This window comes from Pimephales promelas, chromosome 1 (assembly GCF_988280905.1).
Source record: "Pimephales promelas chromosome 1, fPimPro1.hap1.1, whole genome shotgun sequence".
NCBI lineage: Eukaryota > Metazoa > Chordata > Actinopteri > Cypriniformes > Leuciscidae > Pimephales > Pimephales promelas.
Window position 1 is genome coordinate 35149436 of NC_142769.1, and position 17926 is coordinate 35167361.

At 40.3% G+C, this 17926-nt stretch overlaps 1 protein-coding gene across 5 annotated transcripts; it reads left to right on the forward strand.

The window, feature by feature from the left end:
• The first annotated feature begins 717 nt into the window (after positions 1–717).
• On the forward strand, positions 718–17682 carry bdnf (brain derived neurotrophic factor). 5 transcript variants are annotated; one of them, XM_039666858.2, is made up of 2 exons: positions 718–854; positions 16203–17682. In XM_039666858.2, exon 2 carries the CDS (start codon positions 16224–16226, stop codon positions 17034–17036), a length of 813 nt encoding a protein of 270 aa, XP_039522792.1. In that variant the 5' UTR covers positions 718–854; positions 16203–16223; the 3' UTR covers positions 17037–17682. The 5 variants fall into 5 exon arrangements, with proteins under 5 accessions (XP_039522792.1, XP_039522789.1, XP_039522791.1 ...); XM_039666855.2 differs by lacking the exon at positions 718–854 and adding an exon at positions 1423–1521; XM_039666857.2 differs by lacking the exon at positions 718–854 and adding an exon at positions 2477–2649.
• Positions 17683–17926: the final 244 nt, after the last annotated feature.

Here is a 17926-nt window from a genome sequence, read left to right on the forward strand (position 1 = left end):
CAATTGTTGCTTCTGATTCCGATATCCCCACATCTTTATTTAATACGAAAAAACATGAAAAATACATTAAAAGTGTATCTAAAATCTCTTTTTTTCTGCAAATTGCATTATATCTGAAGCAGACTGGCCAGAAAGGAAGTTGCAGTTGTGTGTAATCAGTTTTTTATTGAACTAAGGCAAACCCAAGATGAGAAACACAAAGCCTTTTTGCATTAATTTCCAGTCTGATACGAAGTGATGTGATCAATTGCCATATATAGGCTATAGAAATCCATGCCCCCATTTAATGAAGGAAGGAAGGAACTTGTTGAATCAAAGGAGTAACTTGGACTTTTAGAGGAAACAACTTAGAGATTTATATGAGAGGGGTCCACTGATCTTTAGAACTTTTTCTCCCTTTCTTTCCCCCAGCTCGTTTACTGTGTATGTATGTGTTGCCTCAGCATACTGTTTACTGTTGCTCCAAGTTATAAGGTTCCGTGTCTTTTACAACTCTCCAGCTCGAAAGAATCTCGGATCATACCACCAATAAATACCACCTATTACTCATGTTACTTTCCAGCACATTTGTAGGACACATCCAAGCATAGCGCCTCGTCACTGCATAACAATTAGATGTCTGAGTGTTCGCGCTCTGATGGAATTTTACTGATAACAGACAACGGTCGTACTTGGATTTCGTGACTTCCATTTCACTCTTTATGTTAAGATAAAGGCATAGAGGGGGATAATAACGTTGTCAGTTCTTTACGTTTGACAGCGTGCCTCAAGACTGACGAGGATTTAGCTTTTCTTTTTCTTTTTTTTTCCCTGTAGTACACACAAAACGAAGCTCAAAACTGTATTGCACAGATGTAAGTATGGTACTTAAAACCATGTGTTTCCTCTGTTTGGCTTTCAGCTTTGCAGCAGCAGCAACAAGTCTCCCGAGAACTTAGTGCTACTTGGCAGAAAATAAGATTGTGAAATGTGATCTTACCTGACTTCTCCCTCAGCTGGGAAAGCAGCCAGATTTAAAATGTCGTGAACTGTACGGGCTTTGCGTAATGTTGACATATCACGGCGCAATGCACGCACAGACACGCGAAAAAAAGTGCCCATTGCTGTCTTGGATGCGCAACTTTTCTTATGGTCATTCATTTTCACTCAGCATCTCGGGTTTGTAGTTGCTGGTCAGTTTAGTTCCCATATAAACTCGATCGCCTTCGCTTATTTCAATCACATAAGATTCACGTTTCTCTGAGCGAGGGCACTGCGTAAAGCTGTACAGGGGTTTTGGGTAAATCGCGACTGGTTGCTATTTGTCCTGTCGGCACAGTCACCAAGGTGTTAGAGAGTTTAAGCACGCGGATATTGCAAAGGGTTATTAGATTCATAAGTCACCCAAGTGGTGGGCGATCTTCTGAGCACGGCAGAAGTTCTCATATGATGACTTCAAACAAGACACATTACCTACCAGCATCTGTTGGAGTGTGTGGATATTAAGACACTTCTATCTCCAGGACAGCATAGGGGAAAATGGTAAGTAGCATGGAAATACTACACTTAAAGGAATAATTACTCCAAAAGGCATGGCTTGTGTTTACACTGTAGTGTTGGTAATCAAAAGAAAGATTTAGATGTACTACGACATTTACGAGTGCTCTCGTGCTTATGGACCCTAACGCTGAAGGCTACTTTAACAAGGGTTCATATTTGCTAACATGAATGTAAAACTTTGTAATGCTGCTGTTTTCTGTGATTAAAATCTGAGCGTGGCAAACGTAGACACATACACAGCCGTAGAGAATATACATTCTAATTGGGGTTTTGCCTTTGTTGCGCTGTGTGCCAATCTGCGCTTTGATGACTATTGGGCTTTTAGCCTTTATTCTGAATGTCATTTTTTTTTACAAGTGTTCTCTGTCAATGAAAAAAAAGCAACATGTGAAGACATGTCCATATGCCCTGCAGGACCAAAGCAGAGCACCAAGACGGTATTACTGTGTGATTTGGGGACATGGGTTTCAAGCCATTTGGGGGGACTCCTTTTTAGAGGGTTATGAGCGACTTTTCCGATAAGTGATTCTTTTGATAAGAAAACCACCGACCAACATGTGATCAAATATTAACAGGACGGGCTTGCCAAGGATATATTCACGTGACAATGCGTGGGGAAGCAATAGAGTAAAGCAATATCAAGTGGCACTTAACGAAAGTATAGATTTTTGCCTCTAAGTAACCTTAGCTGTGCTATGATTTCAGCACTTTGGACAGAGGCACCGGAGTCGTTGAACGCTGAGGACTAACACTGAGTGAGTGGACATCGCCTTTTGTGTTTTGCAGGTTTTTTTTTTTTTTTTTTTTTGGTTTTTTTTTTTTGCCAAAGCTAGGGAATTGTTCCACTTTTTCCTTATTTTTTTCGCTTTCGGAGGGAGACCAGTGGGAAAAAAAGCAAGCAAACGCGAGGAAACGAACCAGTCGATAGTGGGGCTGCTTTGCGCTTGGAGTTTTGTCGCCACTTAGAGCATGTGAAAGTTGAAATGGTAGAGCTGCTGTAGTGTACGCGTACTTTGCAAGCTCCACTTGGTGCACAGTGTTAACTTTGGGAAATGCACGTCTTGGTCTTGGAGATCTAACCACTGATAGTGGTTGTCAGCTCTTAAAAAGGTAAGACCTGTTTGTTTTATTCACCCCTTTACTAGCAGTCGTTCTTGGGCAGATGTTTTACTTGCACATGAAAAATGACACCACTTTGTGTCGCCTATTTTAAGTTTGATTAGTGGTTACAGCTAGGTACAATGTTACGCTGTGAGGAACAGCTTTGGGTAATGATGGTTGAGGGAAATGTTAAACTTACGTTATCATTTTACATTTCCTTCTACTTACTCGTATAATTTTACTCTGACTAGATCGGAAAACGTAGCGGTGACAAAGTTGTTTCAATTAACAGCCACAGTTCTGTCACGAAATCATAGAAACGGAATAATGCATGTGTTTATATCTCACAATTCACCCTATAGAGATGTTCACAATTAACAATTATTTTATATGAGTATAGCGCAACACAAAATGTAGAAAGTAAATTGTGCATGCAAGCGCTAAAACCAGCAGACTTTCCGTCCTCAGCAATCAAATGCTTGCGGAGTTCTTGTTGTCTTAAATGCGCAATTGTCTTGCACACGCTATTCTTTGCTTGCTGAATGATGGGGTATGTCTTTAATAAAATATACGACTCAGCACGAGCTGACATCTACCACTACATTGTCCAGCTTTAAACGAAAAGATCACTATCTATCTATCTATCTATCTATCTATCTATCTATCTATCTATCTATCTATCTATCTATCTATCTATCTATCTATCTATCTATCTATCTATCTATCTATCTATCCTTTCTTTCTGTCCGTAGCAGTCATTCTAATCATCCTTTCTTATCAGCTAAATGTTGTTTTCGTTAGCATGGAAGGATAATTTATTCGTTGAATCGATCATAAAGTGGTGCAACCAGCCCTATCAATGTAATCGCGTCTGTAGCATCTCCGCACTTCGTCATCGTGGACAGATTGCTAGTGTTTTTACTACGGACCGCTTCTCCGTTTCATTCATCCCGAGATTTCCACTCCTCTCCTCCAGCATCACCTGCTCATCTCGCTCCCAAGCACACAGGTCTGTCTGTGCACACGCCGAACTGTTGGGAACCACTTAGAGCTAAAAGCTTTCGCCACAGATAACCTATCATGCTAAAATATTTTGAATTGACTCGCCAAAAATAGCCCGATGGTCAAAACATTATGTGTGTGTGAGTGTGTGTTCATCTATATATTTCCAGTTAAAGTGAATAAGAATTTGGATAGGCGTGGTCAGATTTTGTTCAGACTGGGTTAGATGGAGCCACCGATAAGATTGCCTGATAAGGAAATGGCTGAGAGGGTGTCACGCGTATTGTGGAGAAAGCTGTGCAACACTGGGAAGAAATTAGGACAGTCAGCGTTTTAAAGGAGCTTTTCGCTGATGATTTTCTGACTTTTATGCCGACTAAGTTTAGGAATTCGTCTCAGTTTCTGAGAGGGGTGAGCGGAGGATATTGGCTACGGTCTATTTTTTCTTTGTATCCAAGAATCTGATTAAAGGGTGAAGCGATTGAATGACAAACAGACAGATATGAAAGCCCACGGGCGCCTCAGCACTGCGTTAATCAAGAGTCTATCAGGCGGAAGGCATTCAGTGTCATTTAGATGCTTTTAAATGATCATTATGACTGTTTCTCTTTGTTCGGGTGCATTAGCTTCTTTCATCACTGCTTAATCGGTAATTTCTCAATTAAACATTTATTTGTCACAATCGTACGAAACATGTTATCGAGAAAATCTCCGTTGTTACAAAAACAATGTATCGAACATCTTGACTGTGACAAATCAAACGGGACAAGCAGCAGATGATTTTTGGACTGGTACGAAAATAATAGTAGCCTAGCTGATATTATACCTCGATTTTATTATCGCTGTTTTTTTTTTTTATCATTGTGATCTCCGTAATACCATTGTCATTTATGGGCTAATTTTATAATTATTGACATGCAACAAAACGGTCACGAGCGCCGTTTTTATGAGCAAATATTTCATGCATAATTTCATGTCATGTTTCATTTGTTTATACAAAAAAATCCAGTGTTGAATGACTAAATATTTCTGCATAAAATATTAAATGTATTTTTTTAAGCTTTGACTAGAGTGAAATTTTATCATTAAATTGTTCATTTTTGTCATTTATTGCACACCAAACGGTTCAGAGTCGTGTTTTCAATTATCGAAAGCATATGTTTTATTATTGATAAAATTGTATTATATATAATATAATTTTATTTCATGAGAGGGATAGAGATGTGGGTTGGTGTGGGTGTGGGCATGTGGGGGGAGGGGGGCTGGAGGCGGATGCGGGGAGGGTGGGGGGTGCTGGGGGATGGCACGACACACTTTGTATGTACGGAAGGTTTTTTATAGAACTTTCTGCAATGTACGTCATCGGATCAGTCCATAAATGGGGTTGTGTTATCTAGCTGAGAATCTCCCTCTCCGCCCCCCTCCCCTCCGCTCTCCGATCGCTGCAGAGTTAAGGGTGGGCGTCAATAACAAATCTGAGCTTGGTAGATTTCAATTCAGACATCACAAAATGCTATATTGTGGCATTATATTTCTACACTTTAATCGGCGTTTACTACGTCTTCGTTTGACTGGCCGCCGCGGATGATCAGGGGATATGTAAACAGGAAAATTGTTTTGTTTATGGAGAGCGGCTTTCCTAATTAACTTTTATAGAGATGTACCGACTTATTGCGCCCTGCTTCACTCGCGGGGGGAATTTATTATAGGCCTACTGAATATGCAGAGTTCCTCTGGGAAATAAAAGCGTGTGCTCGTCACAATTGCGAGAAAAAAAGGTCCGTTTTTTTCATTTACTCCCTGAAAAGATTATTTTTTGCGAACAACAATAGTCTCACAATTTTGCTAACAACAACAGCAATAACTATACAAATAACAATCATCATTTTCATATTAAGATTAGTCACAATTTCAATAAATTGCAAAGATAAGCAGGCTAATTAACTAAGTGGTGCCAAAATAATTTGAGTGATACTTCCGATGCATTTAGTGTAATTATTCCGTGTTTATGGGGCTATTTGGACAAGTCTAAAGTCATTAGTCAATTAGCACATCCGATCGCAGGTTTTCTGCGCAAGAAACCCTCAAGAGGCTTGAGGAATTGTGCGCGCGCTCAATACTAAGCAAGAGCGTGACTTGCTGTGCTCTAGCGCAAAGCGCTTATTCTGAAAGAGGTCGTGTGGCATCTACCCTCATGGTGTAATTCCTCAATAATCTGCTCTCTAGATATGTATATATTTTTTTGTAATACTTTTAAAAAGCACTAAATGTAACACCACAATTTTAGTGTGTTGTGACCCATTGTATTTGTGCATACAGGGTTGTTTGTGTCTGTGAATGTGTGTGGTTTACAATATTTATTTTCTTGACCTCTGCATCCAAGTTTCTTTGATGGGGTCTGTCTGTATGATGTGCTTTGCTAGTTGTTTGCCCCCCACCTGTGTGCTTTACTCACTGATATAAAATGGAGTGAATAGCTACTGAGCAGCATTAGTGCTGGTGCCTGGCAACTAAGGCTCCGCCAAGGAATCCTCTAACTATTCACCAACGTCAATGCTTGGGTATGTATATGCAGGACTTCTCTAACATGTTTGCAATTTGCCTCTGCGCATGTTGGAAAAGAATGGCACCCCGACTGTGTTTGTGTCTGAGCCTGACTTTGATATACTTGCTTAATGCTATTTCTTTGGTCTCTAAAACAAGGGTGTTTAACAAAGAAAAGGTTGGGTTTTTTTTTTCAACATTTGAATGTTTAACATTTCTTAGAGGTCATTTAGACGGCACTTTCTCTGCTATTGCTTTGTAGAACAGTGATTTTCATTCTTCGTAGACAATTCATCATTTCTCATCTGCACTATTTCTCAAAGAACACTTTAAGTTTATAGGGTTTTTTTTTTTTTTACATGCATTTGTTCATATATTCCAAACTACGAATAGTAACCACTAAATGTGTAAAAGACAAGAAATGTCTGCCTCATTATGTAAATATACTCACCCTTGACACATAAGGGTTTGTTGGGCAAGCAAAAGGCTAGATTACCAGAGGATGTGTGTACAAAAGGATAAAGTGCAGCAGAGGGCTTATACCCCACGGATACATTACCAGTGTTGCTGGTGTATGCTGCAAGGGATAGATTACAGTTACGTGGATTGTATAGCTCATTGTGTCTATGTGCTAAAGTGGATATCTAAGTGTGTAGTCCTATAATGTAGCTGCTATAAGTCAAGACTTTGAGATCATTATCTTACACGGCTGGCCGCTGTTGACCACCTTCAGCCATTTATTGATAACAGGGACCTGTTGCATCTTGCTACTGGAGAGATGAGCACTGCGCAATTCTTCAGTGTACAGAGTGGGTCTAGTATGAGAGACGGTGATGTGAGTCACACAAAGCACTGCCCAGACTCACTAAAGACAGCAAGCCGAAGAAACAGAGACAGGCACCCAGGAATGGGCAAACTTAAATTCCAAAATGTGACTCACTCATTTCAATGCAATGACAAAATGGAAAGACAGAACCCACTTGAACAAGTGTACATACTTAAATGTACACTCCACATTACAGTTTAAACAACAGTAAATCATTGACGCAGGCTGAGTTTTATAAGATATACTCTGCATGATTTACATGTTTTTCACATTCATATTTAGTGTGGGTAATGTTTGTGAACACTTGGCTATCCTCTTAAAGATTCCAAAAGGATGTTTTCTACGCAGCGATGCCATAGAAAATGCAAAAAGAACCACTTTAAAGAACTTTTTGTGCAATGAAAAGATGATTGCTAGAGGTTCTTAATTCAAGAATGTAAAGAACTTCTATTCTTGAAACCTGGTGCCATGCTGACAAACATTTTGTGATTTTCATTTTTCATTGCAGCACTGATGGTCAAAAAGGGCATTGTTCATTCTCCTGTGCTCTGTGGCACTACACTGTGATGTGTTGGATGAATGTTATAAACTACCTTTATTGGCCTGTCACACTAACATCTGGTCTAGTTTTCTCATTTTCTAGCAGTGGCTCAAAACTCTTTTTTTTTTTTCTCAAAGTGACTTGTGAAGAAGCCATCACTTCTGTTTTTGATACTTTAAAAGTTTTATCTTGGCCTGAAATAGCGTAAACTATTCCACCATTTCAGGTTTGTATACACCGATCACCTTCATTAGGTCTCACAATGCGACTATTTTGCCATTATGTGGAAGACCTGTTCTGATGGTTCGAGGATGGAATATGCTACGATGCGTCAAGACAGCCTACGGGACAACAGAAGGAGAGATTTTGAGAAAGCTGAGGTGACGTCATTAGCGACCCGACCTATTGGATAAAGACACGGCCATCGCTTCTGACGCCGCTCCGACTCTCTCAACATTCAACACTTTGAACGTGTCGATCCTGATCATCAAGTCTCAATCAACGTTTCAGCTATAATGCGCAGACTGTGTGTTTTGTCAACATTTTTTATGGATCCTAAAGTTTTCACAAAGTTGCAGCGAATAAAGGTCAAGGTCTTCCCACAGTTCATCTCTTGCTGTATTCTCATTAGTCCATATGTCCACTTTGTGGTTATCATAGTTCTTTCTGTGGTGGTTGTGGTGTCAACTTTTTGCTGTATGTGCAGTTCTGATCGAGATCCATGTTGTTTTTGTGCTCCTAATGAGAAGCAGAGTGATTTATTTATGGATTACCTTGCTGGAACAGCCCTAATGCGCAGTGTGAGAGTGTACATGAGTGTGTGTGTGTGTGTGTGTTACCTCTTGGAGTCATGTCGCTCAGTAATTGCTGATGCAACTCTTTGTCATCCAGGGTTTGCCCTCTCCTCCTGTGAACCTATGGGATGAGTTATATTCATCTTGGCTTGTCCCTATAGGAGAGAGGAAGGGAGCTGTAAGCATGAATATGAGTGAAGGAGAATGTATATTTGTGAAAGTATTTAAGTTTAGCAGCGCAAAAACATGGAAGATGAGAAGGAAAGAAAGAGGGAGTTTGTGTGTATGCGTGTGAGAGGAGGCAGGTGTTAGCATCCACTCTCATGCTGGGATCAGCTAGGTTTGAAACCGCTCCACCTCATTACCTTATGCAGAGAAAAATCATCATCGCTATACACTAAACTCATCAATATAAATCTTGCATTGGACGAGATCCAAAAGCACTTGGAGCTCAGAGTCTTGGTGAAAGTATGGGGCTAATGATGTGGTACAGCATGGGGTGAAAGTACAAAGAATGCTTTCCCTAAACTCTCCCTAGAAGGTCATTTTAAATATAGTACATAGTACAAGTGGCAAAGTTGCAGTTGAAGAGCAAAATTATATCACCCTGCTATTAGTCTGAACATCTTTGACCATTTACCTGACAAATATCAAAGAAAGCGCTCCCATTATTGGAGGAATATAACTGACACTGGAAGAACAATGAATAGTTTTAAAAGCAATGAACCAACATCTGGCACATAAGCTCCTTTGGCAGACAGAGGGGCTCAAACTGACAATAGTTTAAAATATCACATACAAAGATGGCCAGGGAATAATAGATCATTGATGTGGTGGGGACAAGGAGTGAGCTCTTTACTTTGAAGCTACCTTTGTGGAGTCACAATTGCAAATATCAATTTCAGCAGATGATCTATAGTCTTGTCACAAAAAGGTGTTTCATATTATCCTAACGGCTGTCCATTAGGAAGCTGTTGCAGCATTTGGTGGCAGGAAAGCCAATGAATTGAAAGTGCAATTAACTGATGAGATTTAGATGCCACACGTAATAAAACGTTTAAAACCATCTTTTTAAATTGAGAACGGCTAATGTAATAACTTAAAACCATAAATAATTTTACAGGTTTTATGAATTAAGCTGAAACTAAACAGATTTCAAGTGTTCACCTGTGGCCAATTTCTGATGCGTACAAATAGCCTAGACAACGAAAATGAAACAAAAAACTAGTGACTATGTGACTAGTGACTATATATATATATCCTACCTTCAATATAAAGGACGAAGAGAAGGGGCAAATATAAAAAAAAAACACATTGATGGTTTATTGATTGGTTATCAGTTGAAGGAGCATTTAAAAGAAAGCGATCAAAAACAACGTGTATATATATATATATATATATATATATATATATATATATATATATATATAGATATATAGATATATATAGATATATATAAACATTTTCAGGCTCAGTGTGTTCAGGAATTATAAAGAATTCTCTCCTATGTTGCTCTTTGGCTCAACGCCACAACAGCATTCTTTCCGGTTATTCGTTAAGCATAAGTGTCTCACTCGGTTGGCGCTCGGTCGCGCTCCTGCTGGAGTCACATGTTGCAACGTCACGGCAGGAGTTAGTTACTGTAGTCGCGAGGAATGAAGCCGTCATTTCAAGCTGGAGAGCTCTCTCTATGCGCACTACACCGCGAGCGCTCACCATGCCATCCAACAGCTTCAACCCAACTCCAAAGGATCCGCTCAGTCATGGGAGTCCATTACCTCAACCATGCAATTTCCACTATCAATAATTTAATCTATTTGCTCAAAAGCTGAAGAGACTACCTACTTGCAGCTGCTGCTTGGCGAAGAGCGTATTGTAAACTAGTTACGCGGAGGGCTTATCCAAAACATCCCAGATGACACTGTCCTCCTGAATGGTCTCCTTTACGACTGGACAGTAAAGGTAGGTTTTTTTTTTCTTTTTAGTGCGGAAAAGAGTGTTTACTGCAGGTTTTGTACTGAACTCGTCTGAAATGAGAAGGGGAGTTTGGAAAAAGTAATCAAGTGTTGGATCATACAGCGGCAACATGAAACGGCATCCTCGCGTTCATTACGATTCGGCGTTATTATGTTGATTGAATTTCTGATTGGCGTCAGTAGAACCAAAAAGTTGTTTTTGCTTATTATCCAGGGCTATTAACTGTTTATCCTTGTAGCTTTTATCGGTTCGACTGTTTATTAGTTAGTTTTACTGATATATAGCCTGTTTTACGTATTAATGGCGTATTAAAGTTTCACCAAACGGCATATAGGCTATTTATTCATAAGAACCGATTGTTTAGTCAGTTTAACCGAAAACTAGTCTAGTATTAGAACGTTCAGAGAATAAATGCGTTTGTGAATTCATATGAGACTTGGAAGAACATGAAACTTGAGATCATCGTTTAGGTTTACCGTGTAGGAACAGATGAACTCCCAAGGCAAACATCAAGTTTTCGAATTAAAAACTAAAAAATATATATTATTGACAGTTCTTGGCTGATTTTTGGATGCTACCTGGACAACACTGCTTGAACAAAATTACACTTAAGTTTATTTACAAACATTTTCTCCAAATCGTAATCGACTCTAATGCGCGTTGTAATTTATGATCCATATGTAGGCTATACACACAATATGCTGTTTGTAATTTGTTTTAGATGAAAAGATAATAGCCTATAGGCTGCAGCAAAGAAAGCAGGTACATTTATTCTTATAGCTATCTGATAGACTCATTAATCTGCGTTCTCTTTGTGTGAGCGTGTATGTTTATGTGACAGACAGAAAGAGATGTTTCTCATGCTATGCTTTTCTGCTTGCCTTCACTTCAAATAAGCTTTGTGTAGACGAATGCGCCATCTAGTGCAGAAATGTTGTAGCTAAAACCTATTAATGAGGAAAGGATGGATTGTGTGGATGCCGCTGTTTTAAGAGAATCCTCTCTGACACCACTTTCAAGTTTAGAAACTGTAATGTGACATAAAGTTTATACTTTCAGCACCACCACGGCATGAGAAGTATTGGATATGTTTTCAATTGCCTCGAAAGTTCCCGGAAAAAAACACAATCTCTACTAACATATAGAATGGCAAATCTTAGATGATATTTCCCTCGCGGATCCTGTTCGCCAGTGAGTTGCCCTTTCTCCTGTTACGAGAAAAGACGAAACTTATACATAAATTATTACAGCACTAATGTTTAATTTGTCTTTGTCTTCTGCCTTTCAGCTTTAGAGCCACGTTTACAATTGAGTGAATTGGCATAGAGGCCTTTTAAATGACTTTCAACTGTTCTGTTTTATAGCCCATTTCATTTTAAACAATGGGCGTAACGTTAATAATCTGTTGCGGTTCGTTTTACGCAAATACAAATTTTTAAACTGAAATGTATTATGACATATCTGTGAATATGTGTAAATTTATAGGCTAAAGAAGTGCTAAACAGTGACTTGGTTTTACTTACCGCCCGAAATTAATCGTAATGCGCTTGCGCAACTTTTTGTTGTTATGGTTACCTTTTCTAGCGAAAGCGACTTCCGGTGAAAGTGCTGGAAAAAGTACGCGCTCTAATTGCAATCTAACTTTAGGCCTATCTCTGGTGAGGTGATGATAAAATACTGTTCAAAGCTGTACAATCTTGTAATAGAAATATATATTTTTCTGAGAGCCCCACCCCATATCACATTATTGATGTAAAATACACCGAATCTTAGTTGCACTTCTAGTAAAGATTATTTTCTAGATTCTTTTTTTTTTGTTGTTGTTGTTTTTTTTGATGGCTACTAGGCTACCACATTTCTGTGACCACTCACAGATCACTCTTGCTGCTTTTGTACATTGCCTTTTTAGCGCATATTGCATATTTGTAGACTATAGTTTGGGATAGACAAGATAGAGGCCTTGATATCCTTAAATCAGCTACAACTCAAACTCTTTGAGAAAAAAAAAACGTTCATTTGAAGACAAAGATTTCACCACAGATGAATAGAGAGTTATTTTATAGTTTTCCTTTGTTGTGTTACCACTAATGCCAGATTGTAACTGTTATGAATTCCACATTTTAATGTGTTCTCAAAGTCAGAATAATAAGTGACAGCTGAGACACCTGTGTGAGCTTAGGTGATGCACGCTACAGTTCATTGAAATAAGTACACCAAAGCAATCTAAAATCTTTTATTATGCTACTAGCATTTTCCCCCAACCTTTGTTCTTTTCAAATATTTTATCATGCATTGTTAAGTATCTTGCCCTAAGGAGTGAATGCTTCTTCTTTTTTTCTGTTTTCCTTTATAGTGCTAAGACCAACAGAAAAGTGTCTGTTACCACAATACTTTTAAGTTGGAAGATTCTTATACATCTGTCATTAGAGCTTTTCTCTCCTAATCCTTCTATGGCATGGAGATTTAAGCAAATACAGTTGTGGGGGAATCAGGATCATGTAGACCAATCAATCTTGTCCTACCTGCCCCTCTCCAAACAATTGAGCAGGTGCATGTAGACTTTTGCCAAAACTATAGAGCTGCCACTCATGCCCAATTAAAGTACAATCATGTTTTACAGTGAAAGGTGTTTGAACGTGCTCCTATAAGCCCTGACCACAAGGATCAAATACAGCTGCGTGGATGAAGTATTTCATCAATATTACTTTGTAGATAGAGAGATTGAAAGATCACTGCAGGCTGGATGGTTTCTCATAAGAGCTTTGATTGATGGAACCTTGTTTGTAGTGTTTTCAATGCCTCATAATGAATCTGGCTTCAAAGGTCCAACAAATGGGACTCTAAAAGTGTGAATTTGCAGCTTTGTTTACATGACAGTCTAACAGATTATCTCAGCTTCAACCATGAAAGTCATCTCCTTCATTTCAGACATTTAAACACCTGAAACCGTGACTAGATTCTTTTTTCTTTTTTTTTTTTTATGTGACGGCTACCACCAAATAACAACTCACTTTCTGTGACCCATCAAAAGCACCTGTACTCTCTCTATACACAAACACACTTCATGTTTGCTCATCTTACCATACGTTGACAGGATATTGATATTACATTATCATACACAGTTCAAACACACGCATATTAAAGCAGAACAAACATGTCCATCAATGTAATCTTGTCTTCCCTCGCTGCTTTGAATGAGACAGAAGGTCTCGGTTATTGCCAACTCAATCCCAGAGCAATAAAGTGATTCATCGTCTAGATTACGTTTTAACAGGAAGTTGATTGAGAGTGTAATCCATATTGATTCTCTTGATGGAAACAGGAAATAGCAGAGTTAGAAATAAAATCGTGTGTTGTTCCTGGTGAGAAGGGACCCCAGTGGGAAATGGAAAGCAATTGCGAGCTGATGAGTGGCACTGCCCCCTATAGCAGCACTCCTTCTAGCCCCACCGCCCTTTTCCTCTCATCCCCCTTTGAGACCAGAGAGAGACGTCATCAGGGTTGTTGTGTTCTTGGCCTCCACCCCCTGCCACACAACTACACACCTGTGCTCTGGTCTAATTAGGAGGGAAATATACAATTTAGTCAGCTTTTCGAAGTTCAGTAATCAACAATAACTGGCCTTTTACATGATACTGCAAGTTATATATTTATTGAGGTGATGTATTACCAGTATAGGATTTGGATGAGAGATGACATTGGTACTCCACCTGCTGTCAGGTAGGCGACAGAAGGGATTTGGGTGTCAGCATGACTGATGCTGGTATTTCATTCAGAAGCCTCCGCAATATATATATATATATATAAATACTTCGCTCATTAGGGAGACGACAGATGTTTGCTAATTGGGATCATCCTGAAACTGGGGCGGTTACTGGGCTACGCTTCTCCGTATGTGCGTAAACCAGCATTAAGGTTGTCTTGAGAGTTGGAATGCTGACAATAATCCATCCATCCTCACAGGCGCACCACATCTGGAGGAATGAAATAAGACAGAATCATTGAATAATCCTCAGGCAGGCACTTTAAATTCTTCGCTATATTCAGCAGAGGTAATTGCTGACAATGTAAGAAGCTTTTTCCATTACAGGGAAAGCTGACAGACTGAAGTATCTTTTCATGCCTGCAGAAGCAGCTTGTACACACATTTTGCGTGCCGCCTGATTTGATTATGATTGATCTGTCCTCCACAGCTGTATCCTCGGCTCTGGGTTTTTCCATGCGTGTTTTTTGACCATTTGAGAGGAGAGATTAAAGATGGTCCCATCTCATCTCCCTAGCTAAACACACACTCACATTGACGCACGCACGCTCACACACTCCCCTCGTGGACTGCGACGTCACTGAGCGAGGGGACTTTGAGCTCATTAAGTAGAGGGCTGTGATATTCTGAATCGAGACTGTGGGACTCCCAACCGGCCTATTTATAGAAAGCGCATCTCCATGGCAGTCATCTCTGCGCTAGCAAATCGCAGCCGTGGCCCCAGACACCAATTAAGAATGAAACAAATGCCTTTTAGACAGGGCGTGTCCCTCCTTGTCTCCTGCTGGCCCGTACTGCCTTCTGCTCTGGGAGCGGATCCTCCCTCTGCCTCTTCCTGAGGCTGCGTGGGGCATTGGGAGGACAGCACGCAGAGAACTGGCGAAGCCGTGCTGCGGTGCTGGATATTTTTAAATGCGCCCCCCCCCCCCTCCACCCCCCTTACCCCAGCCCTACCTCTCCTCCTCTCCTTCTCCTTAGGAAAGTGCGAGTAATGGGTATCTTTTTTTGTTGTTGTGTATGCATGTTCCCCTGTCTGTTCGTATGTGTCGGGATGCCGTAGGATGCAATGAATCACAGCGACTCATAGAGGGACTTCAGAGAGGTAAGAGAAAGCTGCAGAGGGGTTCGCAGAGAAGAAATGAGAGATGAGGAATCAAATAGGTTTCCTAGAATTGTCGATTTTGTAGCCAGGAAAAATTCCATTGACGAAAACGTGGCAGTTTATGTGAGAGGATGAATGAATGACTGGCATCTTTTCTCCTTATCTCTGTCTCGTTCTCTGATTACTTGATTTCAAATCTCTCCCTGCTCTCGTACAGTGTCTTTCCACATCTCTCGCTGTTCCTTTGTCTCTCTGTTTCAGTTTTTAACTCTCTTAGTTGGAAAGATAATCATCTGTGTGGCATCGTCGTACAAGCTTGTTCTTCCAAATTAGTCCTGCTCAGTTCATTCCAGAGAAGTTTAGATGTTTGTTTTACATTTAAGCAGTATGTAAAGTTCATCCTTAACTTGAATTTTATAATAATAAATAATGGTAATAATAATAAGACAATTTTATTATTAAGAATCATTTTAATGATATCCCATCACCATTGGATTACTCATGCAAACTTTGATTTTTTTTTGGTGGGTTTTGAAAGTCACACAAGCAGTTCACACACCTCTAAGGGAAGAGTGGAGGAAGAGGAAGAGAAGGGGAAGAGAGAGATGGAGGAGAGTGTGATACTCCTAATGATACTCCAGGGTCTCTGAATTTAGCCCTCTGCATTTGCTGCTAAGGGGGAAAGGGGGGCGCGAAAGTGCAGGTGTGTGAGTGGGGATGGAGAAAGCGTACAGTGTTAGCTGCACTCCCGTGGGCCAGTGACTAAAAATGAATCAGAAATAACAAGTTGGCGTGTTGTGTTTGTGAATGCGTTACGGAAATGATTTGCAATCTCAGTTTCATTGGCCACAATAACCACACTAGACTATTGATCTTTCTTTGATCAGGGGAGAAGTGTTTCACACAATGCAGTATCTTGAATGAAAATGTTTTTTTTACGTTGTGTTTTCTCTTCCTCCCTCCCCTTTTTCACTCCCCCGTCCCTCTTGTCTTTCCCCTTTTGCTGTCTCCAGTTCCAACAGGTTAGAAGAGTGATGACAATCCTGTTTGTTACTATGGTTATTTCATACATCAGTTGCATGAGAGCTGCGCCCGTGAGAGAGATCCCGGGCCTGCAGGGGGGTCTCTGGGCCGAGAGCTACCTGGACGCTGCTGCCGCCTCCGCTGCTGCCGTCACCTCAGGCAGCCGAGGCCACGGGACTCCACAGAGTGGGGGCGGGCTGCCCTCGCTCACGGACACTTTCGAGCAGGTGATTGAGGAGTTGCTTGAGGGAGAAGGGGAGGCGACGCAGCAACTGGGGCCCGGGGCCGACCAGGGCCAAGGAGGGGGCGGTCCCGTAGCCACGGCAGACTCGAAGGACGTTGACCTGTACGCCTCGCGGGTGATGATCAGCAACCAAGTGCCTTTGGAGCCGCCGTTACTCTTTCTCTTGGAGGAATACAAAAACTACCTGGACGCCGCCAACATGTCGATGCGCGTGCGGCGGCACTCAGACCCCGCGCGACGAGGGGAGCTCAGCGTTTGTGACAGTATTAGCCAGTGGGTGACGGCTGTGGACAAAAAGACGGCCATAGACATGTCGGGCCAGACGGTCACCGTCCTGGAGAAGGTCCCTGTGACTAACGGTCAGCTGAAGCAATACTTTTACGAGACCAAATGCAACCCCTTGGGTTACACAAAGGAGGGCTGCCGAGGAATAGACAAGCGGCACTATAACTCGCAATGCCGGACAACCCAGTCTTACGTGCGAGCCCTTACCATGGATAGCAAAAGGAAGATCGGCTGGCGGTTTATACGGATAGACACTTCGTGTGTATGCACATTGACCATTAAAAGGGGCAGATAGTGTACACAATGTATAGATTTTATTGAAAGTTCTAAAAAAGAGAGAGAAAAGAGAAAATATCTATTTGTATATATACATAACAGGGTAAATTATTCCGTCAGATGAAAATTTTATGGACTGCATGTAAAAAAGATGAAGTTTATACAGTAAAAGTGATACTACAGTCTATTTATTGAACATATTCATGACCTTGTAAACAATTAAAAAAAGATCTGATCAGTCATTTGCGCCCAGTTCAAATTACTATATCACATTCCTCGAGACATTGTGTTTTTTTTTACGTTGCCAAGATTTTGAGAGATGAGGAGAGGAGGGGGTGAGGAAGAATTACATTCAAGAAAAGAAAAAAAAAAACGAAAAGAAAAGAAAAAAAACTTGCATGCTGCTTCAATTGTGAATTCAGAAACTGTCCACTTTGGAAAAACAAGGAAACGATTTCCGACCAAAACATTCCGTTTACATTCTCAACCGTAACAGGATTTCCTCCTCTCAGTACTCTGTCTGTTTACTATCCTCAACTTCTCAAGGTAATGTTGGAAATACATACTATGTCAAGGTGCTGTTGTCAAAGCTTTGCTGTTTATTTTTTTATCCCCACAAGATGAAAAAAGTATATATAAAATATATATAAAAATTTATTCATTGACATGTGTTCTGGATTAATATAATTCATTTTGTATGTTGTGAAGTTGTTTGCAATATTAAATTGAAATATTTGAAGAAATAAAATTACTATAGGCAACTGAAAAACAAAAGCAATGTCAATAAAGTTTGAGCTCTCGCTTTGCAGGTTTAAATTTGGCACAAGTTTGGAGAGAACATGTTCTCTCGCGACGAACATACATTGGATCCTACATTCAAATGATTTCAGAAGGGATAAAAAAAACTAA